The following is a 19031-nucleotide window of genomic DNA, read 5'->3' as shown; positions in this document are numbered from 1 at the left end:
TATGGTATGATACATGGTACAAATAGGAAGTGAGCACCTACAAATACAAGTTACACCCAATTTTCAGGATAATCGTTTTTTTTGGCTTTAATCTCCCTGCATTTGTCATATTGTCCAACTTTCGAGGAATGGTGTGATAATTTTCCGCAAGCCAAGACAAATGGAAGAAAAGAGGAGAGGACAAGAGAGGAATGGGGGGAAAGCAAATTCTGCCAAGACCTAAGATTGAATTCTTTACCTTTTGTCCCTCCTTTTCTTTTCTTGCTAAGACTTCCTACAATCTTCTCTCTTCTTCCAGTCTATTGGTGGTTCTGATTGCGCATAAGTCCCAGTTAATGCAGAAAGAATCGCCCGTGATTAGCCGGATAGATAAATAAATAGTCAGATGGACAGTTGGATAGACAGGATATAGGAAAAGAATAGGAGTTATGGGGATTAAAGATTTCATTAAGAATCCATTGAGTAAAAGTATTAGCAGTATCACCAAAGATGAAACTTCGAATTATTTGAAGAGTGATGAAGGTGATTTGCTTACTGTGGATGCTAAGAAATTGATTTCAGAAGAGATCAGACTAACTGAATCTATACATCATGATGAATGCGAAAATTGTTCAGGATTAGATAAAGATGATGACAATGAGGATGAGACCCTCTTAGAAGGAGAAAAAATTTTCTCCAAATTGGTCATTGATTGGAGTGAACCCTTGTACAATACTTCAAAGATACCAAAAGTCCATTTCATTGTTCCAACGTCACAACAAGATTGGAAACATGATGCATGCCAAGAGAAGCCTGGTAGTGTACAAGATAAAATCTCTAATTGGTGTAAGGCAAATTTGGAGAAATATCAAAAGGAAGATATTGGCGATGGACAAACTTTGACCTGTAGTGTCACCTCATTGCCAATAAACATCATGGATATTGAAGTTATGAAAAATACTAAAAATAATGTATTGATTTTACCTCATTTCTTGTGGATCAATGATCTACATTCATCTAAAGTAGACGAGACTTTAAATGGTTTAATACCCGATCTATTATCAAACAACTATGATGAAAAACAGTTACTATCTAAACACAAAAATCTATCGATTGCACATGAGAAGGCCTTTGTATTTATTTGTTCACATACAACTAGAGATAAAAGGTGTGGTGTTACAGCACCGTATTTGAAGAAAATGTTCGACAGAAAGTTACAAAAATATGGGCTATATAGAGATAACTCTGACCTAAGGCCAGATGGTGTCAATGTGAAATTCATTAGTCATATGGGAGGTCATAAATTTGCGGGGAATGTTCAAATATATCTTAAAGAGACAAGAACTTTAATATGGTTAGGTAGAGTCACACCAAAACATGTGATAAGCCTTATAGACTATCTGATTATACAAAAAGAACCTACACTACCATTCCCGGAGAAAGTCCGTTGTATTAAAAAATACAAATGGTGATTAGTAAACTAATTTGGAGTATAGTGTATATAAAATATATAGATACACTGATATATATATATATGTGTGTGTGTGTGTGAGTTTTATGGTTGATAGATTAATGTATTGTTTATATTATAATATTAGTTTTGTTTTATAGTTGTACATGTTTATATATGTTTATTCCATATAATTTATCTAAAAAAATATTTTCTTATAAGGTCAAACCCATTCTTATATTCTGTATATATTTATTGGCGTTCATGAATGTATCTATATATATATATACAGACTTTTACACGCTGATTATGAGTGGGGGTGTACATACATAATAATATATGATGACGGCTCTGTAAAGCTAATATAGCAGGCTTCTTTTCGTTATTTAAAGCAGTAAAGTGTTAAAAATATCATAGAATTTAATCATTTTAAACCAGCTAACTTCCCCTCTTAACAAAATAGAAGAAAAAATGGCAATCAGGCACTTCAGAAGACCTGAATCTATTAACCATACTAGTCTGGAAGAAGATACCAGAAATTTAGAGAAAAAGGCTGTTTCTCGAGATGGATTGGTTTTGTCACGATCTGTAAATGACATATTGGAAGAAAAAGATAGTGACAGCAGTGAGACTGAAAGTAAAAGTGGGAGTGAGAGTGAGAGTGAGAGTGAGAGTGATGCTGAAATTACATATTATAAGCCGATATTGATTAGAAAATCAGAGTCCTCTAAAGATTTGTTAACCAGAGAACCACCCCTCTCAATTAAAGATATTGAAAAGAAAATATTAAATCAAAGAATTGAACATTCTTTAACAGTTACTAAAAACTTATCACTAAACGAAATTAATATTGATCATAACTATACAACTACTGACAAAGATCTGCTGAAAAGAACTTTATTACTTAATGATGATGATACAATAGACCATGATTTAGAAGAAGAGAAATGGAAGGACAGACAACAATTAAGGCTGGATCGTGAAAGAAAGAAACTGGTCCAAAAGCAATTGGAGTTCGAAGAAAGACAAGAACGGCTCTTAAAGAGATCTATTGCATCAATTGTGAATGAGAATGATAACGACAATGACCACCAAATTAACAAGAGATCATTAAACCGGACAAAAAATATAGAATCCAAAAGTCATTTTGAAAAGAGAAAACGCATCAACAGTTTTAAACCACAACGTGTAACTGATACGACTTTCAACAAAGATTTACCATCGTCTTCTCTAAACAAAGACTTAGGAAAACGTAACGATAGTAATAACAGAAGTAATAGTAGTAGTAACGTCAACGAATATTCAATATTATAGTGGCTTCATATAGAGTGAAGAAGAATCGAATTTACTGTTACTAAAGAAGTTGAAAATTAGAAAATCCAACTTAAATTGAACAACAAAAACAGAAAGCATGCATATATATAAAAAAATATGCACTTAAATGAGAACTTATATAAATATATGTGGATACATATATACACATTTGTATGGACATTGATATAATTACAATTTATAGCAATCATTATTTTTAGTGTTATTTATTAGTAGTGTCCTGGAAGATTAATTATTTGAATAGATAATACCATATAACATACGCACCATAATTAATAAGATATTGGGGATGTCGTTAATTCCATTACCATCGGATTTACTAAGTTTTCTAGAACCTTATTTACCTCAAAATAAATCAAATCGAAAACCTTTTGTAACACTAACGTATGCACAATCCTTGGATTCAAGAATCTCCAAAGGTCATGGGATCAGAACTAAAATATCACATGAAGAGACAAAAAGCATGACACATTACTTACGCTATCATCATGATGGAATTTTGGTGGGGACAGGTACGGTATTAACAGATAATCCTGGACTAAATTGTAAATGGGTATCTGATAATAATAACAATGACGATAGCAACTATCAGCATAATAAAACTTCTTCCTTAATGATGTATTCGCCAAGACCAATTATTATTGATATGAAACAGAAATGGAAATTTACGGGATCAAAGATGTGGGATTTGTATAAGGCAAAACAGGGGAAGGCACCTATAGTGGTTATCCATGGTGAACCAAGACAACCTGAGCCTGACGTATCGTATATGATTATGGACTCTCCCACATTTGAATGGGAACAATTGGTGGTTAGGTTAAAGGATGAATATCAAATACAATCAATAATGGTAGAAGGTGGTGCCCAAGTGATTAATACATTGTTGTTAAGACCAGATTTGGTAGATTCACTGATTGTCACTATTGGACCAACGTATTTAGGTTCCAATGGTGTCGAAGTTAGTCCTAAGGGATCACTAGATTTGAAAAATATTAATTGGTGGAAAGGTATCAACGATACAGTTTTATGTGCTACGTTATCCAAAGAATAATATATGATTTGCAAAAGAAACAATAATCATATTACTGATTAATAATTACAACAGTTCAATGTTTTGTTGAAGTATTTTTTTTGAACAACTAGTTTCTATGAATAATTATATATATATACATACATGTATGTATGTGTATATGTATATGTAATTTAATTATTATGATACAAATATTAATGGATAATTATAAATAGTGAGTATTTTTAAGTTTTTGGTATATATTATTTCTTTTTCTTTCAATCCTTCTGATCTAATTTCACTAGTTTGGGTGTTTTTATCAATGGATGAACATCAATACACCATGTAAAGTGGAAAGGCTCTTAATATAAATAGAAATAGAAACCTGAAAATAAATCAAGTTAATAATTTATCTTCTCTGTTTCACATACAAATTCTGTAACTGGCATAACGACCAGAAGTTTCACTCTTTCTAATAATCTTTACAACTTCACCTCTTTTTAAGCCAAGGTATAATGCAACAGGATCAGCTCTTTGGATTCTAGGTAATTGGGATTCTTTTAATCTGTATCTTTTTAATAGTTCTTTTTTTTCTTCTGAACTTAGTCTAATATGTTTTGGGACCAATTCATGATGTGTAATATTGACGACAAGGGAAGCTTCATTAAATGTTTCAATAGTTGCAGGAGGTATAGATGGAACCAATTTCATAGCACTTGGAGTAACACTAGTTTGGTAAACAAAGATACCTGTTTGATAATTTTTTTCTTGGATATGGATAACAAAATTTTTCATAGTCTTCACACCAACTGATGGTTCATCACAGAATTCCACCCAAAGGGAACCCATATCCGGGAATTTACTGATAGCTTCTTCCGTTGGATTAGCTTGGAATGACATCATTTTACGTTGTGGTCTACCCATCCCATCACAATACTTAGCTTTGAAATCTTCTAGTGATAATTCAATTTCTTCTTGTGTAATGAAATAGCCTCTGTCCCTTACCATTTCTTTAACTGTTCTGAATGTTCTCCATAATCTTCTAACATGTCTTTCATTCTCTTGATCCATCTTGTTATTATGTTATGTTGTGTTATGTAGTTATATTGCTTGGTCTTATTTTATTATATTTTATTCTCTTTTATGTGTTGTGTAACTATTTCCTACCTTTATGCTTATACCAAATATATAATAGTTTTGGAAACAATGGTAATAGTAGTGCTGGTACGGAGGGTCCCTTAATAAATATATATCAAAACTAATACATCTTCTTTCATGTAGTTAGTTTCATCGTTCAAGTATTGCCCATCTTCCTCTACACTAAAAATTTCGAATTCATCAGATTTATTTTTATTGCTTTTGTCTCGAAAAAAGAAGTAAAAATGAAAAAAAATTTTCGAAGTCGTCGACAATGATACAAGATATTAAAAGATATTACTGTAACATTGGGCAATCAGACTTGCAATATATGGTTGATCCTAAAAATACAGTTTATCCCAATGATTCACAGATATAGACACTAATGTCTCATATAGTTTTATTTATTAGTAATAAATTTTTTGTTCCATTGTTTTTTATTATATTTACATGGTGATATGAATGATCTAATTAAAGAGATCAAAAGAAAAAGGACATATATATACATACATATATATACATGTATATACATAGATATAGATGCATATACCTTGTTATGCATATGTCGATAAAAAAAAGAAGAAGATTTAACGTTTGACCCAAGTTGGCATCTTTCTAGCCTTGACTTTACCTGGTTTCTTTCTCTCCACACGTCTGTAATCAGTAGTCAAACAACCAGCTTTGTGTAAACGGGATTTCCAAAGTGGATTAAATGCCAATAATGATTTCCCTAATGCTAGACTTATAGCATCAGCTTGACCAGTGCATCCACCACCGGAGGTTAAAGCGTAGATATTGAACTTGCCGACACCTTGGATGACTTGTAATGGGTACATTATGGCTTCTCTATCTTTAATGTTGACAAAATAGTCATTCAATGGACGGTTGTTAACCAATATCAATCCTTCGCCTCTCACAGTGTAACATTTGGCACTTGCAGATTTACGTCTGCCAACAGCAATTGATCTACCCTGGGAATCTAATTCCGGGATCCTATATGTACCATCATGAGTAGGACCCCTCTTAGAAAATGTCGATTTGTCTCTATTATATTTATCCATTTCCAATCTTACTTCCTCACTAATTAATTCTGGATCTAAGGAGTTTAGTTTGTTTAGATAATAGATTAACTGTTTATATTGTGTAGGTTTCAATCTTACCCCAGACCCAGTGATGTCTCTGTACTCCTCTAATGTAATCCAATGAACAGCAGTTTTTTTTTCTCTTGCCATTAGTAATGGATCAGATATATTTAACTTACGAGGTATTTTAGAATATTTACTTAGTAGATATTCTAATCTGTTGATGTTATTTTCATGAACAGGATTAGCTGAATAGAATGTTGGTAAAGTTGGCACTATTCTTGTTCTTGTCACATTTTGTAAAACTGTTCTCATAGAAGAGAATGATCTTAATTGAATGAACATTTCCCTACTATTTTTGTATGAATATGTATGTGTATATGCTTGTCTGGAAAAGAATATATTAATAAAGAATAAAATTACAAGTAAATCAATCAATCAATAAATGAATGCGTTAGACAGCACAAAAGGTTTTAGATGCTTACCTTTCCTTTTTTTTTCTTTTTTTATTTTTTTGAGATTTCAATATTTACTAATGTCCAACAACTACTATATATCGAAGCAATGGGACCCCAGTTACTCTTTCACAGTACACAAGATACATAAATCAGTAAAATAGCCTTTATTTGATCTTTCTTTACTTTTCCTCCTCCTTCTTTCTATACAGAAAGAGAGAGAAAAAAAGAAAGAAAAGGAAAGAAATTCCATTCGGAATAATTGCGGAACCATTTTCTGCCGAATCCTACAAAGTAGTAAACAAAAATAATATAATCATTTTGTGTGATTATAAAGAGATAATAGAGTCATATACAGAAGTCAGTTATTTGCAGTGTTTGAAATGGCAGATATTTCGGTACCGTAGATTAGTTGTTATCAGTGTGTGATATTAGTAGTTAACTGTGCAATTGGTTATACAATTGACTCAACTATGTGCTAGCAAAAAAAGAATAAAAAAAAGATATAGTGGTTACATCATCTTGTTTAATATATAGGGCATTTTCTGTATCTTTGAAAAAGAGCAGATTGCCTGTTTATATGAGAATAGTCGTATACACATTTGACAGACACTTTACTGGGGGAGCTTACTATAACTGCTCCTAGAACTCCCCACGAAGGACACCAACAAAACATCAACAAGAAAACGCCCAGGCAGTAAGACGAGATCACCAGAAGGAAAAAATTAACTAAATATGAAAAATATCATTAAAAGTAAATACTCATTATACATAAAGAGAAAACTTTATCCAATAACTATGAACTACATCAGTTTCTTTTTTCTCAAAAAAAAAAAATACATGACATTAAAAAAATAACTAGGAATAAAATACAAAAAATAATTAATTCACATCAGAATATCTTTTTGTATTCAACTTGCTTATTTAGAGGTGTCAACAACGTATCTACCAACAATTTGACCCTTTTCCATCTTGTCGAAGATTTCTGGTAAGTCAGATAATGGAGCAATGACGATTGGGGACTTGACTAAACCTCTTGAGAAGAAGTCTAAGGCTTCTCTGGTGTCAGCTCTGTTACCGACGTAAGAACCAACAATGGAGATGGATCTGACAACGTGGGAGAAGACTTCAGACTTACAGTAGGCACCACCTGGTAAACCGACTAAGACGACGGTACCGTTAGCTCTGACGTACCTGGTAGAAGCTTCGATAGCAGCTTCAGAGACAGAGACGTTAATAACACCGTGGGCACCACCGTTGGTAGCCTTTAAGATGTCACCGACAATGTCCTTAGACTTGGTGAAGTCAATGAAGATTTCACCACCTAATTCCTTGAATAACTTGGCCTTTTCTTCACCACCATCAATACCTAAGACTCTGTAACCCATAGCAGTAGCGTATTGGATGGCTAAGGAACCTAAACCACCACAAGCACCAGAGATGGCAACCCATTCACCGGCTCTGATGTTAGCTGACTTTAAGGCCTTGTAGACAGTGATACCAGCACATAAGATTGGAGCAACTTCAGCTAAGTCAGTACCAGCTGGGATTCTGGCAGCTTGAACGGCATCAGCAGTAGCGTATTGTTGGAAAGAACCGTCGTGAGTGTAACCAGATAAGTCAGCATCTGGACAATTAGATTCGTTGGATAATTCACAGTATTCACAGGCCATACAGGAACCGTTTAACCATTTGATACCGGCGTAGTCACCGATCTTCCAGCCCTTGACGTTTTCACCCATGGCAACGACAACACCAGCACCTTCGTGACCACCAACTAATGGTAACTTGGTTGGTAATGGCCAGTCACCCTTCCAGGCGTGTAAATCGGTGTGACAGACACCAGAGTATTTAACGTTAATCAAAAGTTCGTTGGCTTTTGGGACTGGAACTGGGATGTCCTTGTATTCTAACTTACCACCGTTCTTTTCGAAGATAACAGCCTTTTGGGTCTTTGGGATAACTGGAGCAGACATTGTTTCGATATGTATTTACTTGTGTGTATTACTAAATAAGCAAAGCTTGGTTTTTTTTCCTCTTTCAGACGAAGGAATTAACTAGCACAGAAGAAAGGCGAGATTCAAAGGAGAGAGTTGCGAAAGAAACCAAGACCCAAGAGATTTTCAAGATTTAGTTTAACTATTTATATAAAAAAAATCCAAGTTAATTAATTACGCAAAATTTAGAATCAGCAAGATTTATTGGTATTTTTATTATTATTACTACTTTACTACCCAATTTTTTTTTATTCCTATTTCTCTCTCCCCTCTACCCCTTTCCTATTCTTGCCACCCAGTTTGCAGACATATTCAACTCTGTGATTATATGACTCTCTATAATTTAATTTTCTTGGTGAGAATGATAAAGCAAGAAAAGAATCGAACATTGGAGATAATAATAACAATAATAGTAGCATGAGGCAATGTAAATTGTAATAGCATGATTGCAATTGAAAGTGATCATCACAATAATATTAGTATACGGATTATATTATCAATAGAGGATAAAACCAAACAAAGAGACTAACACGTTTTATTTTTCTGTGTAACAATCTGTTGATATCGTTGCATTGTTTCTATTTATTTTTTTTTTTCTTTTTTTTTTTTTTTATTTTCTTTTCTGTGTCTGTCGTCTTCTTCTTTTTTGTTTCCGTAATGGACACAAAAATGAAAACAAGCAGGAACTAAAACTTAACGAAAAAGGAAAGTGGACAAAGTATACTCCAATTGTACGAAGATTAAAATAAAAGAAAAAGCACTGCGACATCTTCAAAGGGAAAGAAAACGTGAGAAAAGGAAGAAAAAAAGGGGAGTTTGGAGAAAGGATTAAAAAAAAAAAGAAAATATCTGATCTCATAACATATGAGATTTTTTTTTTTTCAGACACGCAAGTTAGAGAAAATAAAGGAAAAAAAAAGATTTGGAACAGAAAATGAGAGGTAAAAGACCTACCATTTTATATTTGTCTTTCAAAAGCCTTTCCACACTGAAAGAAATCAAACCTAACCCGTTTTTTTATTATTTCAAAGACTATTTACTGAAAAGGTTATTTCTTTTATTTTTCTTTTACTAAATATATCTTTCGAGAGAACATATGTCTCAACATAACAGTAAGTAGGTTATAATATTAATAATAATAATAATGACTATTGGATTACAGAGAAATCACATGCGAAGATTTAATACGTTTTTCTAGAGTTTGTTACTTGATGTAGACAACTAGCTTATTTTTTAAAGAACCAATCATAGTTCTTCCAAAGACCGAGAAGTCTTATCCTTTGGAGAACATGATAACCCGGTATATGTGTGATTGAAGGAGAGATAGCTTGAAAGTAATACTCTTTGCCAATAATATAGATTAGTATTTACTATTTGATCCTGTGGTTCTCAATTTTTGAGGGATAAGCCTAATGATGGTTCTGTGTTGTATCCAGAACCTCATATAATCTGATAATTGGGTTCTAACTCTTTTGGTCAGATAATAAAATAAAAAAGAACCAACCCTAACTCATGTTTAAATTTGTCATAAAAAATAATCTAACATGAGATAAACCCTACTTCTCCCCACCATAAATCCTCGAAAAGATGCAAAAAAGTGTACTTCTCCATCTTTTCGTTGAGTGTCCTGAATATGTTGTCTTGTTTTTCTTTCCTTCTTGCTTCTACAAATAATTTATTCTGTTTTGCCTCAAATGAAGTTTACAAAAAGTATAATAAATTGTGGGGTAGCGTGAAACTTAACTGCTCTTTATTGTTTTGTTTTCTATTTTTTTTTTGTTTTTGTAATTGTGCTCTCAAGTGGAATCCCGTTCGTGTTTTTTCTAAAAAAGGAAATGGATGCTGTAAGATTCCACTAATTGTAATACACCCATACATTAAGAATTATTTAGTGACGAAAAACCATCAAAGTAAATAAGATAAGAGAATTTAAAATTAAAAATAGAACAGTCTAAAAGCTTATAGTTTATATTTTATGTTTTGCTTTTTGTTTTTTTGTTTTTTAGCTTTTTAGGGCACTTCATATTTCTAATTACCACATTAACAGCTACATAAATAAAGAATACTATTTTTTTTAAAAAGTTTAATCTTCTCAAGACTGATTAGCACAAAAGAATATGTATATACGGTTTGTTGAGTTTGTCGTCATTTATTAGCACTTTTCTTTTTTATCAAGGTGACAGAGATTGTTTTTTTTCTTCTTTTCAGATTGGCTTCATGAATGATGATAAGAATAAAATGTGTGTAGAGAAAGTGAGTTTCCAGATTCACATGTAGAAAAGGCTTAAATTGAATATTTGGATGAATGGATAGAATGAAAATAAATAATATTATTTCATAATATTTCTATATTGGCTTTCTTTACCTTTTATTTAATTATTGCATACAAGGGAAAATATTCTTGTGTGTGTAGGATATATAACTACCTTATTTGGACCATGTCGATCCCTGTTCTTGGATCCGATGTTTCTTAGGTTAGTAGTTTAGATAGTAACCCGATCAAAAAACAATTTAGAGTCCGTAATTTCTACTATTGTTTTTTTTTCTTAAATAATAGTGTGCAGTAATAGTGTTTTTAAAATACCGAGTATAATGGTAATCTAGCTCGAAAGATCACGACAAATTATTGGAAAGAGAAAAAATAATAAAGAATTTATTCCTTTTCTATATAATAGTTTCGATTTTCATAAGAAAAAGTACTAAAAATATTACTGAGCCTGAAGGATGTAACTATTAAGTAATAATAATATGGTACTTTCCATATTAACTATTTCCAATAGAATTAAGTAAATATAGATTGATAGATTTAAAGTTGTTCTTGAGGTTAACTATTAGAGTAAACCTAAGATAAAAGATAATTTGTAATATAATCTACTGAGCTAGGTTATATATATTCGGGAGGTTAATCTCGTACGACCAAAATAACGTTCTGCTTTTTTTTTCTATGACTGTCTAAATATAACATATATACCATAGGATCTCATTTATGGGAAAGTTATTCCATTCTTTTGTGGTTCTTTTGGTCTTACATTAATCTTATATTACATTTTTTATATATTTCATATATAGAGAAAGCAAACAAAACATAAACTGTAAATTCATCTATCTTGTTAATATATATCTTTGGTATTTTCTTAAGATAATATATTATTTATTTAATTACTAAATTCAAAAAAAAAATGTTTTAAAATTTTTCTTATTTCTAGTCTTTTCAAAATTAAAAAATTTTATACAAATCGTAAACAGTCAGACCACTGCCTAAACTGCTCATAAGATAAATAAAAAGTAAGAACAACTCAAAAAACACAACTCCCTCAAGAAAATAATCAAAAAGTTTCTTTTTATTGAATTATGCCTAAAAATATCATTAATAATCTAAATTAATAGAACCATGTGACTTAAAATTTATAAAAGCTTCTATTGAAAAAACTCAAAAATAAGAAAAGCTACACTATGTGTTATTATATATTGTATATTAGTTAAATAAAAAAAAAAGAACTAAGAAAAGTAAATTAATATAATATTACAACGAACATATTACTTTAAACAAACTAAAAAAATTTAATAATACCGATGTCCTATTGTTTATTTACATCAACTACACAACTAAATGCTTATAATTATATTACTTGTCTCAAAATGTTTAAAATTTGATAACTCTTGATACTTAGCTATGCCTTTATTTCTAATTGAACAAATTAACCAACAATGGTGTTTTTTGTACTATGAATAAAAAAAGGGGTTTACAAAACTCATTAAGGCTTTAAGCCCCCTTATAAATTTTCACTTTTCCAAACATTAATAATATGGTAAAACAAAACTGAAAATTTTTTGATAACATATCTTTAATACATCTTTAAATGTACATTTTGTATTCTTAGCGTGCTACCATTTACCAATCTTGTTATATTATTATTATTTTTTAAAACACAGTATTCAAAATTCAAATCATCTTTTTTTCTTTTTTATTTATTTATTTTTATTTTATGACAAAAAAACCCGTTATTATATATGTTATATATATATACATTCGTAGTTTTGCAAATATTCAAATATTCTAATAATTAATTTGAAAAAACTCTTTTAGACCTCCATTAATGAACGATTATTTACAAAATCAATAGAAATACCATCGTAGAAACCCGAACTTATATATAAGATAGACAACAAAATAACAAATGAACAGGTATCCGGTATATATAAAATATAAAAACGATATAATCACAAGAAAAACGACCGAAGATACATTGTCTTCTCCACAGGATGTAAAATCACTAGTTATACAAGCGTTTCCATTAGTCAAAGACAAAGGAAACTTACATTTATTTTGGTGTAAAAGTAAAGAAGGACCACTACATCGATTAATAAATGACCAGGATTATACAAACCTTGCCCATTGGCATACACAAAATTACTCTTCCTGTATAAATGTTTACGACTCAATAAATGAAGTAATATTAATTGACAAAGAAGAATGGAAACAATCTATAAATAAAATAAATGAATTGTTTGAGTAATTACATATCTTCTTTCATAAAAAAAATACTCAACACAAGCATAGCTTTAGAGTTTATAAATGAATAGTGTACTTTCTTCTCAGTTGAAGTTGGTGAATGCCCTTTTTTGTTTTGCAGTACTTAAAAATATATAAACATATAGATAAATATTATGTCTTTCTATCTTATTACTAATTACTTCTATATATTAATAAATTAAATAAAAAAAGGTATTTTACCATATCACACCCAAATCGTTTCAGACGAAGAAAAATTTTTTTATGAATTTTTGGAAATTTCACGTTCATTGAAAAAAAGTTTAAAATAAAGAAAACTAAAAGCAACAAGACCATCGACATAATTACAGCTAAAGATCCTAATAAAAAAGCTATCTTCTGATTATTTTATAAGCCTTAAATTACTCAAGTTGCATTTACTCATACAAAAAAAGAATAAGTCACCAAGCTTTTGAAAAAAATGGAAACTGACGCTGAAAAAAATATTGAAATTTGGAAGATTAAAAAGTTAATTAAAAGACTGGAAAGTGCTCGTGGTAATGGTACCTCCATGATTTCCCTAGTTATCCCACCAAAAGACCAAATTTCTATGATTCAAAAGAAATTAACTGATGAATATGGTACTGCTTCAAACATTAAGTCCCGTGTCAACAGATTATCTGTTTTATCCGCTATTACTTCAACACAACAAAAATTGAAATTATACAGTAAAGTTCCTCCAAATGGTTTAGTTCTTTATTGTGGTGATATTATCACTGAAGATGGTAAGGAAAAGAAAGTTACTTTTGATATCGAACCATATAAACCAATTAACACATCTTTATATTTATGTGATAATAAATTCCACACTGAAGCTCTTTCTGAATTATTAGAAGCTGACGATAAATTTGGTTTCATTGTCATGGATGGTCAAGGTGCTCTATTCGGTTTGTTAACTGGTAATACAAGAACCGTCTTACACAAATTCACTGTCGATTTACCAAAGAAACACGGTAGAGGTGGTCAATCTGCTGTCCGTTTTGCTCGTTTAAGAGAAGAAAAAAGACATAACTATGTTAGAAAAGTTGCTGAAGTCGCTGTACAAAATTTCATTACCAATGATAAAGTTAATGTTAAGGGTCTTGTTCTTGCTGGTTCAGCCGACTTTAAGAATGATTTAAATAAATCTGAATTGTTTGATCCAAGATTGGCCGAAAAAGTTGTTCAAGTTGTTGATATTTCCTATGGTGGTGAAAATGGTTTCAACCAAGCCATTGAATTATCTGCAGAAGCTTTATCTAACGTTAAATTTGTCCAAGAAAAGAAATTATTAGACCACTATTTCGACCAAATCTCCCAAGATACTGGTAAATTCTGTTATGGTATTGATGATACTTTGAAGGCTCTTGATTTAGGTGCTATTGAAACCTTAATTGTCTTTGAAAACTTAGAAACTATCAGATACGTTTTCAAGGATTCTGAAGATCAAGAAGTAATCAAAATGGTTGATCCAAAATCTACTGATAAGTCTTATGTTTTAGATAAGGCAACCGGTAAAGAAATGGATCTAATTGAAGAGAAACCACTAGTCGAATGGTTAGCTGAAAATTACAAAAATTTTGGTGCCACTTTAGAATTCATTACTGATAAGTCCCAAGAAGGTTCCCAATTTGTTACTGGTTTTGGTGGTATTGGTGGTTTATTACGTTATAAAGTTAACTTCGAACAGTTAATTGATGAATCTGATGATGAATATTACGATGATGATGGTGAATCCGATTATGATTTCATCTAAGAGAGTAGTGACATATAAGAAAAATATCCATTCTTTTCCTTTTCCCCCTTATTACTATTCCCAACTAGTGTTCTTTTTATCATTCTTCCAAACTCTTATTTTTATCTTATAAGTGAACAAACAAACTTACTGGAACAATCTGATCGATTTCTGCATTAATAAATATCTTCTAATTCAGGTGTTTCTATTATTGTTTTTTTTTGCAACTGTTATTACAATTTTATATATTACAAATCTACAAGAGTCTTTATATGTAGAACTTATAAACCATCTCGTAACTTGTATATTATTAATTATTCAATTATTTCTTTATCTTTTCTTAGACAAGTTTGTATTTTATAACAAAGGTATATGCAATTATATAGGTATCAAGAGATAGTTGTTTGTTGCTATACGAGCAGCATAATAATGCCAAGTGTTGCCTTAAATCTTTGGTTTTTTCTTTTTTAATACTTCTAATGCATCAACTTTATGGTGACCAACGATCGAATCATGTCCTCTCTTCTTAACTAAATCATCTGCAAGATTAACTAATCCCCCAGTTAAATATTTCTTTCTACGATCTTTACGAATTGGTTCATTTAGTAACTCATTCAATCGAGCTTTGGCATATTTCACCTCTTCTTTACTCATAGTTTTATTTAGTTTCTTTGTCTTGTTCTTGGCTAAAAATACATCCCTGATTTCATCATCTGAATCCACATCAATTCCTAAATCGTCCGCTGCCTTTTTTAGCCAATTATCATCTTTATGAAGTGATGTTGATGCAATATCATGATCAGCTAGTTGAGTGGCCAATTCATGACGTTCTCTTAATTGATTCACCACATCGACTTCAATGGGCATTAATGGAACAGTCTTTTGCCATTTCTTATTTTTAACAATTTTCTTATCATTTGATAATAATTTACGTAATTTTCTTAATGGTCCCATTGCTTCTTGTGGTGAACAAATCATAACAGAGACACCTTCATTTGAGCCACGAGCTGTTCTACCAGATCTATGTATATATACATCTGCAGTACGAGGTAGATGGTAATGGATTACATGTTGGATTCCAGGGATATCCAACCCTCTAGCAGCAACATCACTAGCTATCAAAACAGTTGGTTTACCTAGAACGTTATTGTGATGTGCCTGTTTTTGGTATCTTTCTAAATTCTTCAGACGACTTTTTTGTGTCATTGATGAATGAATTTGAAATGATGAAACTTTAAGGAAGTTTAAGAAACTGTTTAATTTTTTCACTGAATCAATTGCATTACAAAAGATTAATGTTTGACCTGGGTACATCATTAAGAAATAATAAACATATAAATCACGTTCTAAAGATGCACACTCAATCAAAGATTCCTTGATTTGTGAACTAACTTTATCTTCTGGATTTGTGTCAATAATAATTGGCTTAGATTTAAAATGAATTTTGTTCATCAAATACCTTAAGACGAGTTCCAATTCATCGTAATTTTTGCTATTTTTGTTATTTTTAAATTTATTTAACGATTGATTTGAAGATAACTTACTGAATAGATCCATGGAAAATGTTGCGGAAAAAATCATTGTTTGCCAATAGGATTTCCTACTATACTTCTTCTGGCGTCTTTGGCATAACAATTTTAAGATTCTTTCAAATTCATCAAAATGCCCATCTTGCAATAATCTATCCGCTTCATCTAATACTAAAGTTTTAGTCTCACAGAATCTATTAATCATTTTATCATTTTTTTCTAATAACTCTAAGAAACGACCTGGGGTGGCAACAATGATTCTACCACTACATTTATAATTCAATAATCTCTCTTGTTTTTGAATAGAGAGACCACCGGTTAAGGACAATATTGCACATTTATTATCACCTACTAGGATTTGCTCTGAAACCCTTTGTAAATGTCTAGTAACTTGTTGTGCTAATTCTCTAGTTGGTGTAAAAATGATACCAATACAACTTGTAAAATCGTTCTCCTTTAACGATTTTACTAAATTTTCTAAGATAGGAATACCATAAGCTAACGTTTTACCAGAACCTGTAGAAGCCTTACCCATAATATCTTCTCCCTTTAATGCATAGGGGATGGCTTTAGCTTGAATCTCTGTTGGTTTTGAAAATTCTAATTTAGAAAGACCTTGTAAGATGGTCATAGATAAAGAAGAATCAATCTTTGTCCATTCGGGTAATTCCATATCAACATCATTTAAATTAATATTTGAAGTGAATACATTTATGGTTAATTCATCGTTTGCACTTTCATATTCACTTTCGTCAACACCTGCCTCATCATTCATACCATCTTTATTTTCCTTCTCTTGCTCATCATCGGTCGATACAGCACTCAACTCACCTTCTTTAATATCATCAAAATTTTTAAACTCAATCAATTCACCTTCACTATACCCTTCATCATTGTCATTGTCATTATCATCTTCATCTACATCTTTATCACTATCATAGTTGCCTATTTTATTCAAATCAATTTCTTCATCTTTAGAATAAAAATGCGCTTGACCATTAATAATCTTAACATCAACACCTTCTATTTCCTCTAATCCATAAAATCCATTGAAATCGTCTAAAGCATCACCAATATCAACTTTCTTCCATTTCAAATCCTTTACATTAATTTCTTTTTTACTTTTTCCCATTATTAAGTATCTTTTAAAATAAAAGACAAAAAATAAAGTTCAAATCTAAGTAATCTGCTTACAATATTTGTTATTCAGTTTTTTTTTGCCAATTTATTACTCTTCTGAATATATATTGTTGTCTCTTTGTGTACACAATTATTAATTATCTTTATATAATCTGATATACAATTAATTAAGCTCATTGTTATAAAAAATTTTTTTTTTTCAAAATCTTTCTTTCTAAAAAATAAAAAAGAGAAAAGTCCTTTTAAGATTTTGAGGAAAAACCCACATAGTTGAATCAAACTCATCGATAGAAGAAAGAGTAAAATCAAAAAGAGGAGGAGAGGGAGAGAAGGAAAATATAACAGTTAAAACTAACAAATATATGTCACTGAATTGTCGAAGGTCTGTATACATGGCTAGGGAGTATGTTAAAAAGGGGTAAAAAAAGTATAACGGGAAAAACAATTGGTCCACATGGATCCCAAATTAAAAGAATTAAACCTCAATCAACAAGAAAAATAATTAGAAGATATCATTTTTTATTACAAAGGAAGCAATTATTATTAAGATGGTTGAATTTCCAAGACACATCAACATTAGAGAGGGATGACAATGAAATTATGGAACTTGTCACATTGAAAAGTCCAGAATTCATAAAAGGTTGGAAGATCCGTGGAGATAGTTTAAAATCGAGAGATTTGAAGATCGAGGAACAATTAGTCAAATTACCACAGAGTGGGAAACAGAATGATCCAAGTCAGTTATGTTTTTACTTAGGATACATTATGAAAGAATTAAAAGATGAAAGTGGAATAAATCTTTACCAGGAGGCTAGTAGAATGGGCCAAGATGCCAACCGTGGTGGAGATTCATCTAAGATACTTATACGATGGATCAAAGAAAATGAATATGATCTGACTGATTCAACAGCGTTAGAGATTGGCTCATTGAGTAGATATAATGTAATTAGTACGTGTGGGATATTTAATAGCGTGACTCGTATAGATTTAAATAATTATAATGATGAAGATGGGATAATACAGCAAGACTTCATGGAACGACCTATACCGAAGACTGATAACAATCGGTTTGATTTAATATCATGCTCTCTGGTATTAAATTTTGTTCCAACACCGATAGAAAGAGGTTCAATGTGTTTAAGGTTCTCCGAATTTTTAAGAAGGGATAGACCCTCGTATTTATTTATAGTGTTACCATTACCATGTATTAATAATTCGCGATATATGACATTAGATTATTTTACTGAGATGTTTGCATCATTGGGATATAAAAGGATAAAATATCATGAGGCTAAGAAAGTATGTTATTTTTTATTTCTTTTTAATGAAGACGGTAAATCAAATGAGTCATTTAAGAATTATTCAAGAAAACATAAATTAAAGGATGGTCCTTCGATGAACAATTTCAGTATTACTCTACCGTAAATTATAGAAAACAGATATATAATCTCTAGATAAAGAAATATACGCTATATATATATATACATTCAGCCTACATTACTCTATGTTGCCTTATTTATTGAATGAACCAATACCACTATAGATGATAACTTTCAAGACAGGACAAAACCGACCATTTAAAGCTATGTATTATAATACTTTACAGCAACAATTAACACCACAACTACAAATATAAGAGGAAAAAAAACAGGAAG

The 19031-nt window shown here is 31.0% G+C and overlaps 9 protein-coding genes across 9 annotated transcripts; 5 read left to right on the top strand and 4 right to left on the bottom strand.

The window, feature by feature from the left end:
• Window positions 1–428: 428 nt before the first annotated feature.
• APD1 (Apd1p) lies at window positions 429–1451 on the top strand (the record flags this gene model as incomplete). The annotated part of the gene is made up of 1 exon (XM_064857672.1): window positions 429–1451. The coding sequence occupies one exon, from the start codon at window positions 429–431 to the stop codon at window positions 1449–1451; it is 1023 nt and encodes a 340-aa protein (XP_064715510.1).
• A 449-nt stretch (window positions 1452–1900) lies between these two features.
• On the top strand, window positions 1901–2743 carry SPP381 (U4/U6-U5 snRNP complex subunit SPP381; the record flags this gene model as incomplete). The annotated part of the gene is made up of 1 exon (XM_064857671.1): window positions 1901–2743. The coding sequence occupies one exon, from the start codon at window positions 1901–1903 to the stop codon at window positions 2741–2743; it is 843 nt and encodes a 280-aa protein (XP_064715509.1).
• Window positions 2744–3050: 307 nt separating this feature from the next.
• Window positions 3051–3812, top strand: RIB7 (2,5-diamino-6-(ribosylamino)-4(3H)-pyrimidinone 5'-phosphate reductase; the record flags this gene model as incomplete). Its single annotated transcript, XM_064857670.1, has 1 exon — window positions 3051–3812. The coding sequence occupies one exon, from the start codon at window positions 3051–3053 to the stop codon at window positions 3810–3812; it is 762 nt and encodes a 253-aa protein (XP_064715508.1).
• A 381-nt stretch (window positions 3813–4193) lies between these two features.
• RPB5 (DNA-directed RNA polymerase core subunit RPB5) lies at window positions 4194–4841 on the bottom strand (the record flags this gene model as incomplete). Its single annotated transcript, XM_064857669.1, has 1 exon — window positions 4194–4841. The coding sequence occupies one exon, from the start codon at window positions 4839–4841 to the stop codon at window positions 4194–4196; it is 648 nt and encodes a 215-aa protein (XP_064715507.1).
• A 653-nt stretch (window positions 4842–5494) lies between these two features.
• MRPS9 (mitochondrial 37S ribosomal protein uS9m MRPS9) lies at window positions 5495–6334 on the bottom strand (the record flags this gene model as incomplete). The annotated part of the gene is made up of 1 exon (XM_064857668.1): window positions 5495–6334. The coding sequence occupies one exon, from the start codon at window positions 6332–6334 to the stop codon at window positions 5495–5497; it is 840 nt and encodes a 279-aa protein (XP_064715506.1).
• Window positions 6335–7364: 1030 nt separating this feature from the next.
• ADH5 (alcohol dehydrogenase ADH5) lies at window positions 7365–8420 on the bottom strand (the record flags this gene model as incomplete). The annotated part of the gene is made up of 1 exon (XM_064857667.1): window positions 7365–8420. One exon carries the CDS (start codon window positions 8418–8420, stop codon window positions 7365–7367), a length of 1056 nt encoding a protein of 351 aa, XP_064715505.1.
• A 4994-nt stretch (window positions 8421–13414) lies between these two features.
• SUP45 (translation termination factor eRF1) lies at window positions 13415–14728 on the top strand (the record flags this gene model as incomplete). Its single annotated transcript, XM_064857666.1, has 1 exon — window positions 13415–14728. The coding sequence occupies one exon, from the start codon at window positions 13415–13417 to the stop codon at window positions 14726–14728; it is 1314 nt and encodes a 437-aa protein (XP_064715504.1).
• Window positions 14729–15151: 423 nt separating this feature from the next.
• MAK5 (ATP-dependent RNA helicase) lies at window positions 15152–17368 on the bottom strand (the record flags this gene model as incomplete). Its single annotated transcript, XM_064857665.1, has 1 exon — window positions 15152–17368. One exon carries the CDS (start codon window positions 17366–17368, stop codon window positions 15152–15154), a length of 2217 nt encoding a protein of 738 aa, XP_064715503.1.
• Window positions 17369–17781: 413 nt separating this feature from the next.
• Window positions 17782–18801, top strand: BMT2 (25S rRNA (adenine2142-N1)-methyltransferase; the record flags this gene model as incomplete). The annotated part of the gene is made up of 1 exon (XM_064857664.1): window positions 17782–18801. The coding sequence occupies one exon, from the start codon at window positions 17782–17784 to the stop codon at window positions 18799–18801; it is 1020 nt and encodes a 339-aa protein (XP_064715502.1).
• Between the last annotated feature and the right edge of the window lie 230 nt (window positions 18802–19031).

This window comes from Arxiozyma heterogenica, assembly GCF_036370985.1.
Source record: "Arxiozyma heterogenica strain weizmannii chromosome Unknown scaffold_15, whole genome shotgun sequence".
Lineage (NCBI taxonomy): Eukaryota > Fungi > Ascomycota > Saccharomycetes > Saccharomycetales > Saccharomycetaceae > Arxiozyma > Arxiozyma heterogenica.
The sequence above is the reverse complement of the archived record's forward strand: the minus strand, read 5'-3'. Positions and strand labels throughout refer to the sequence as shown.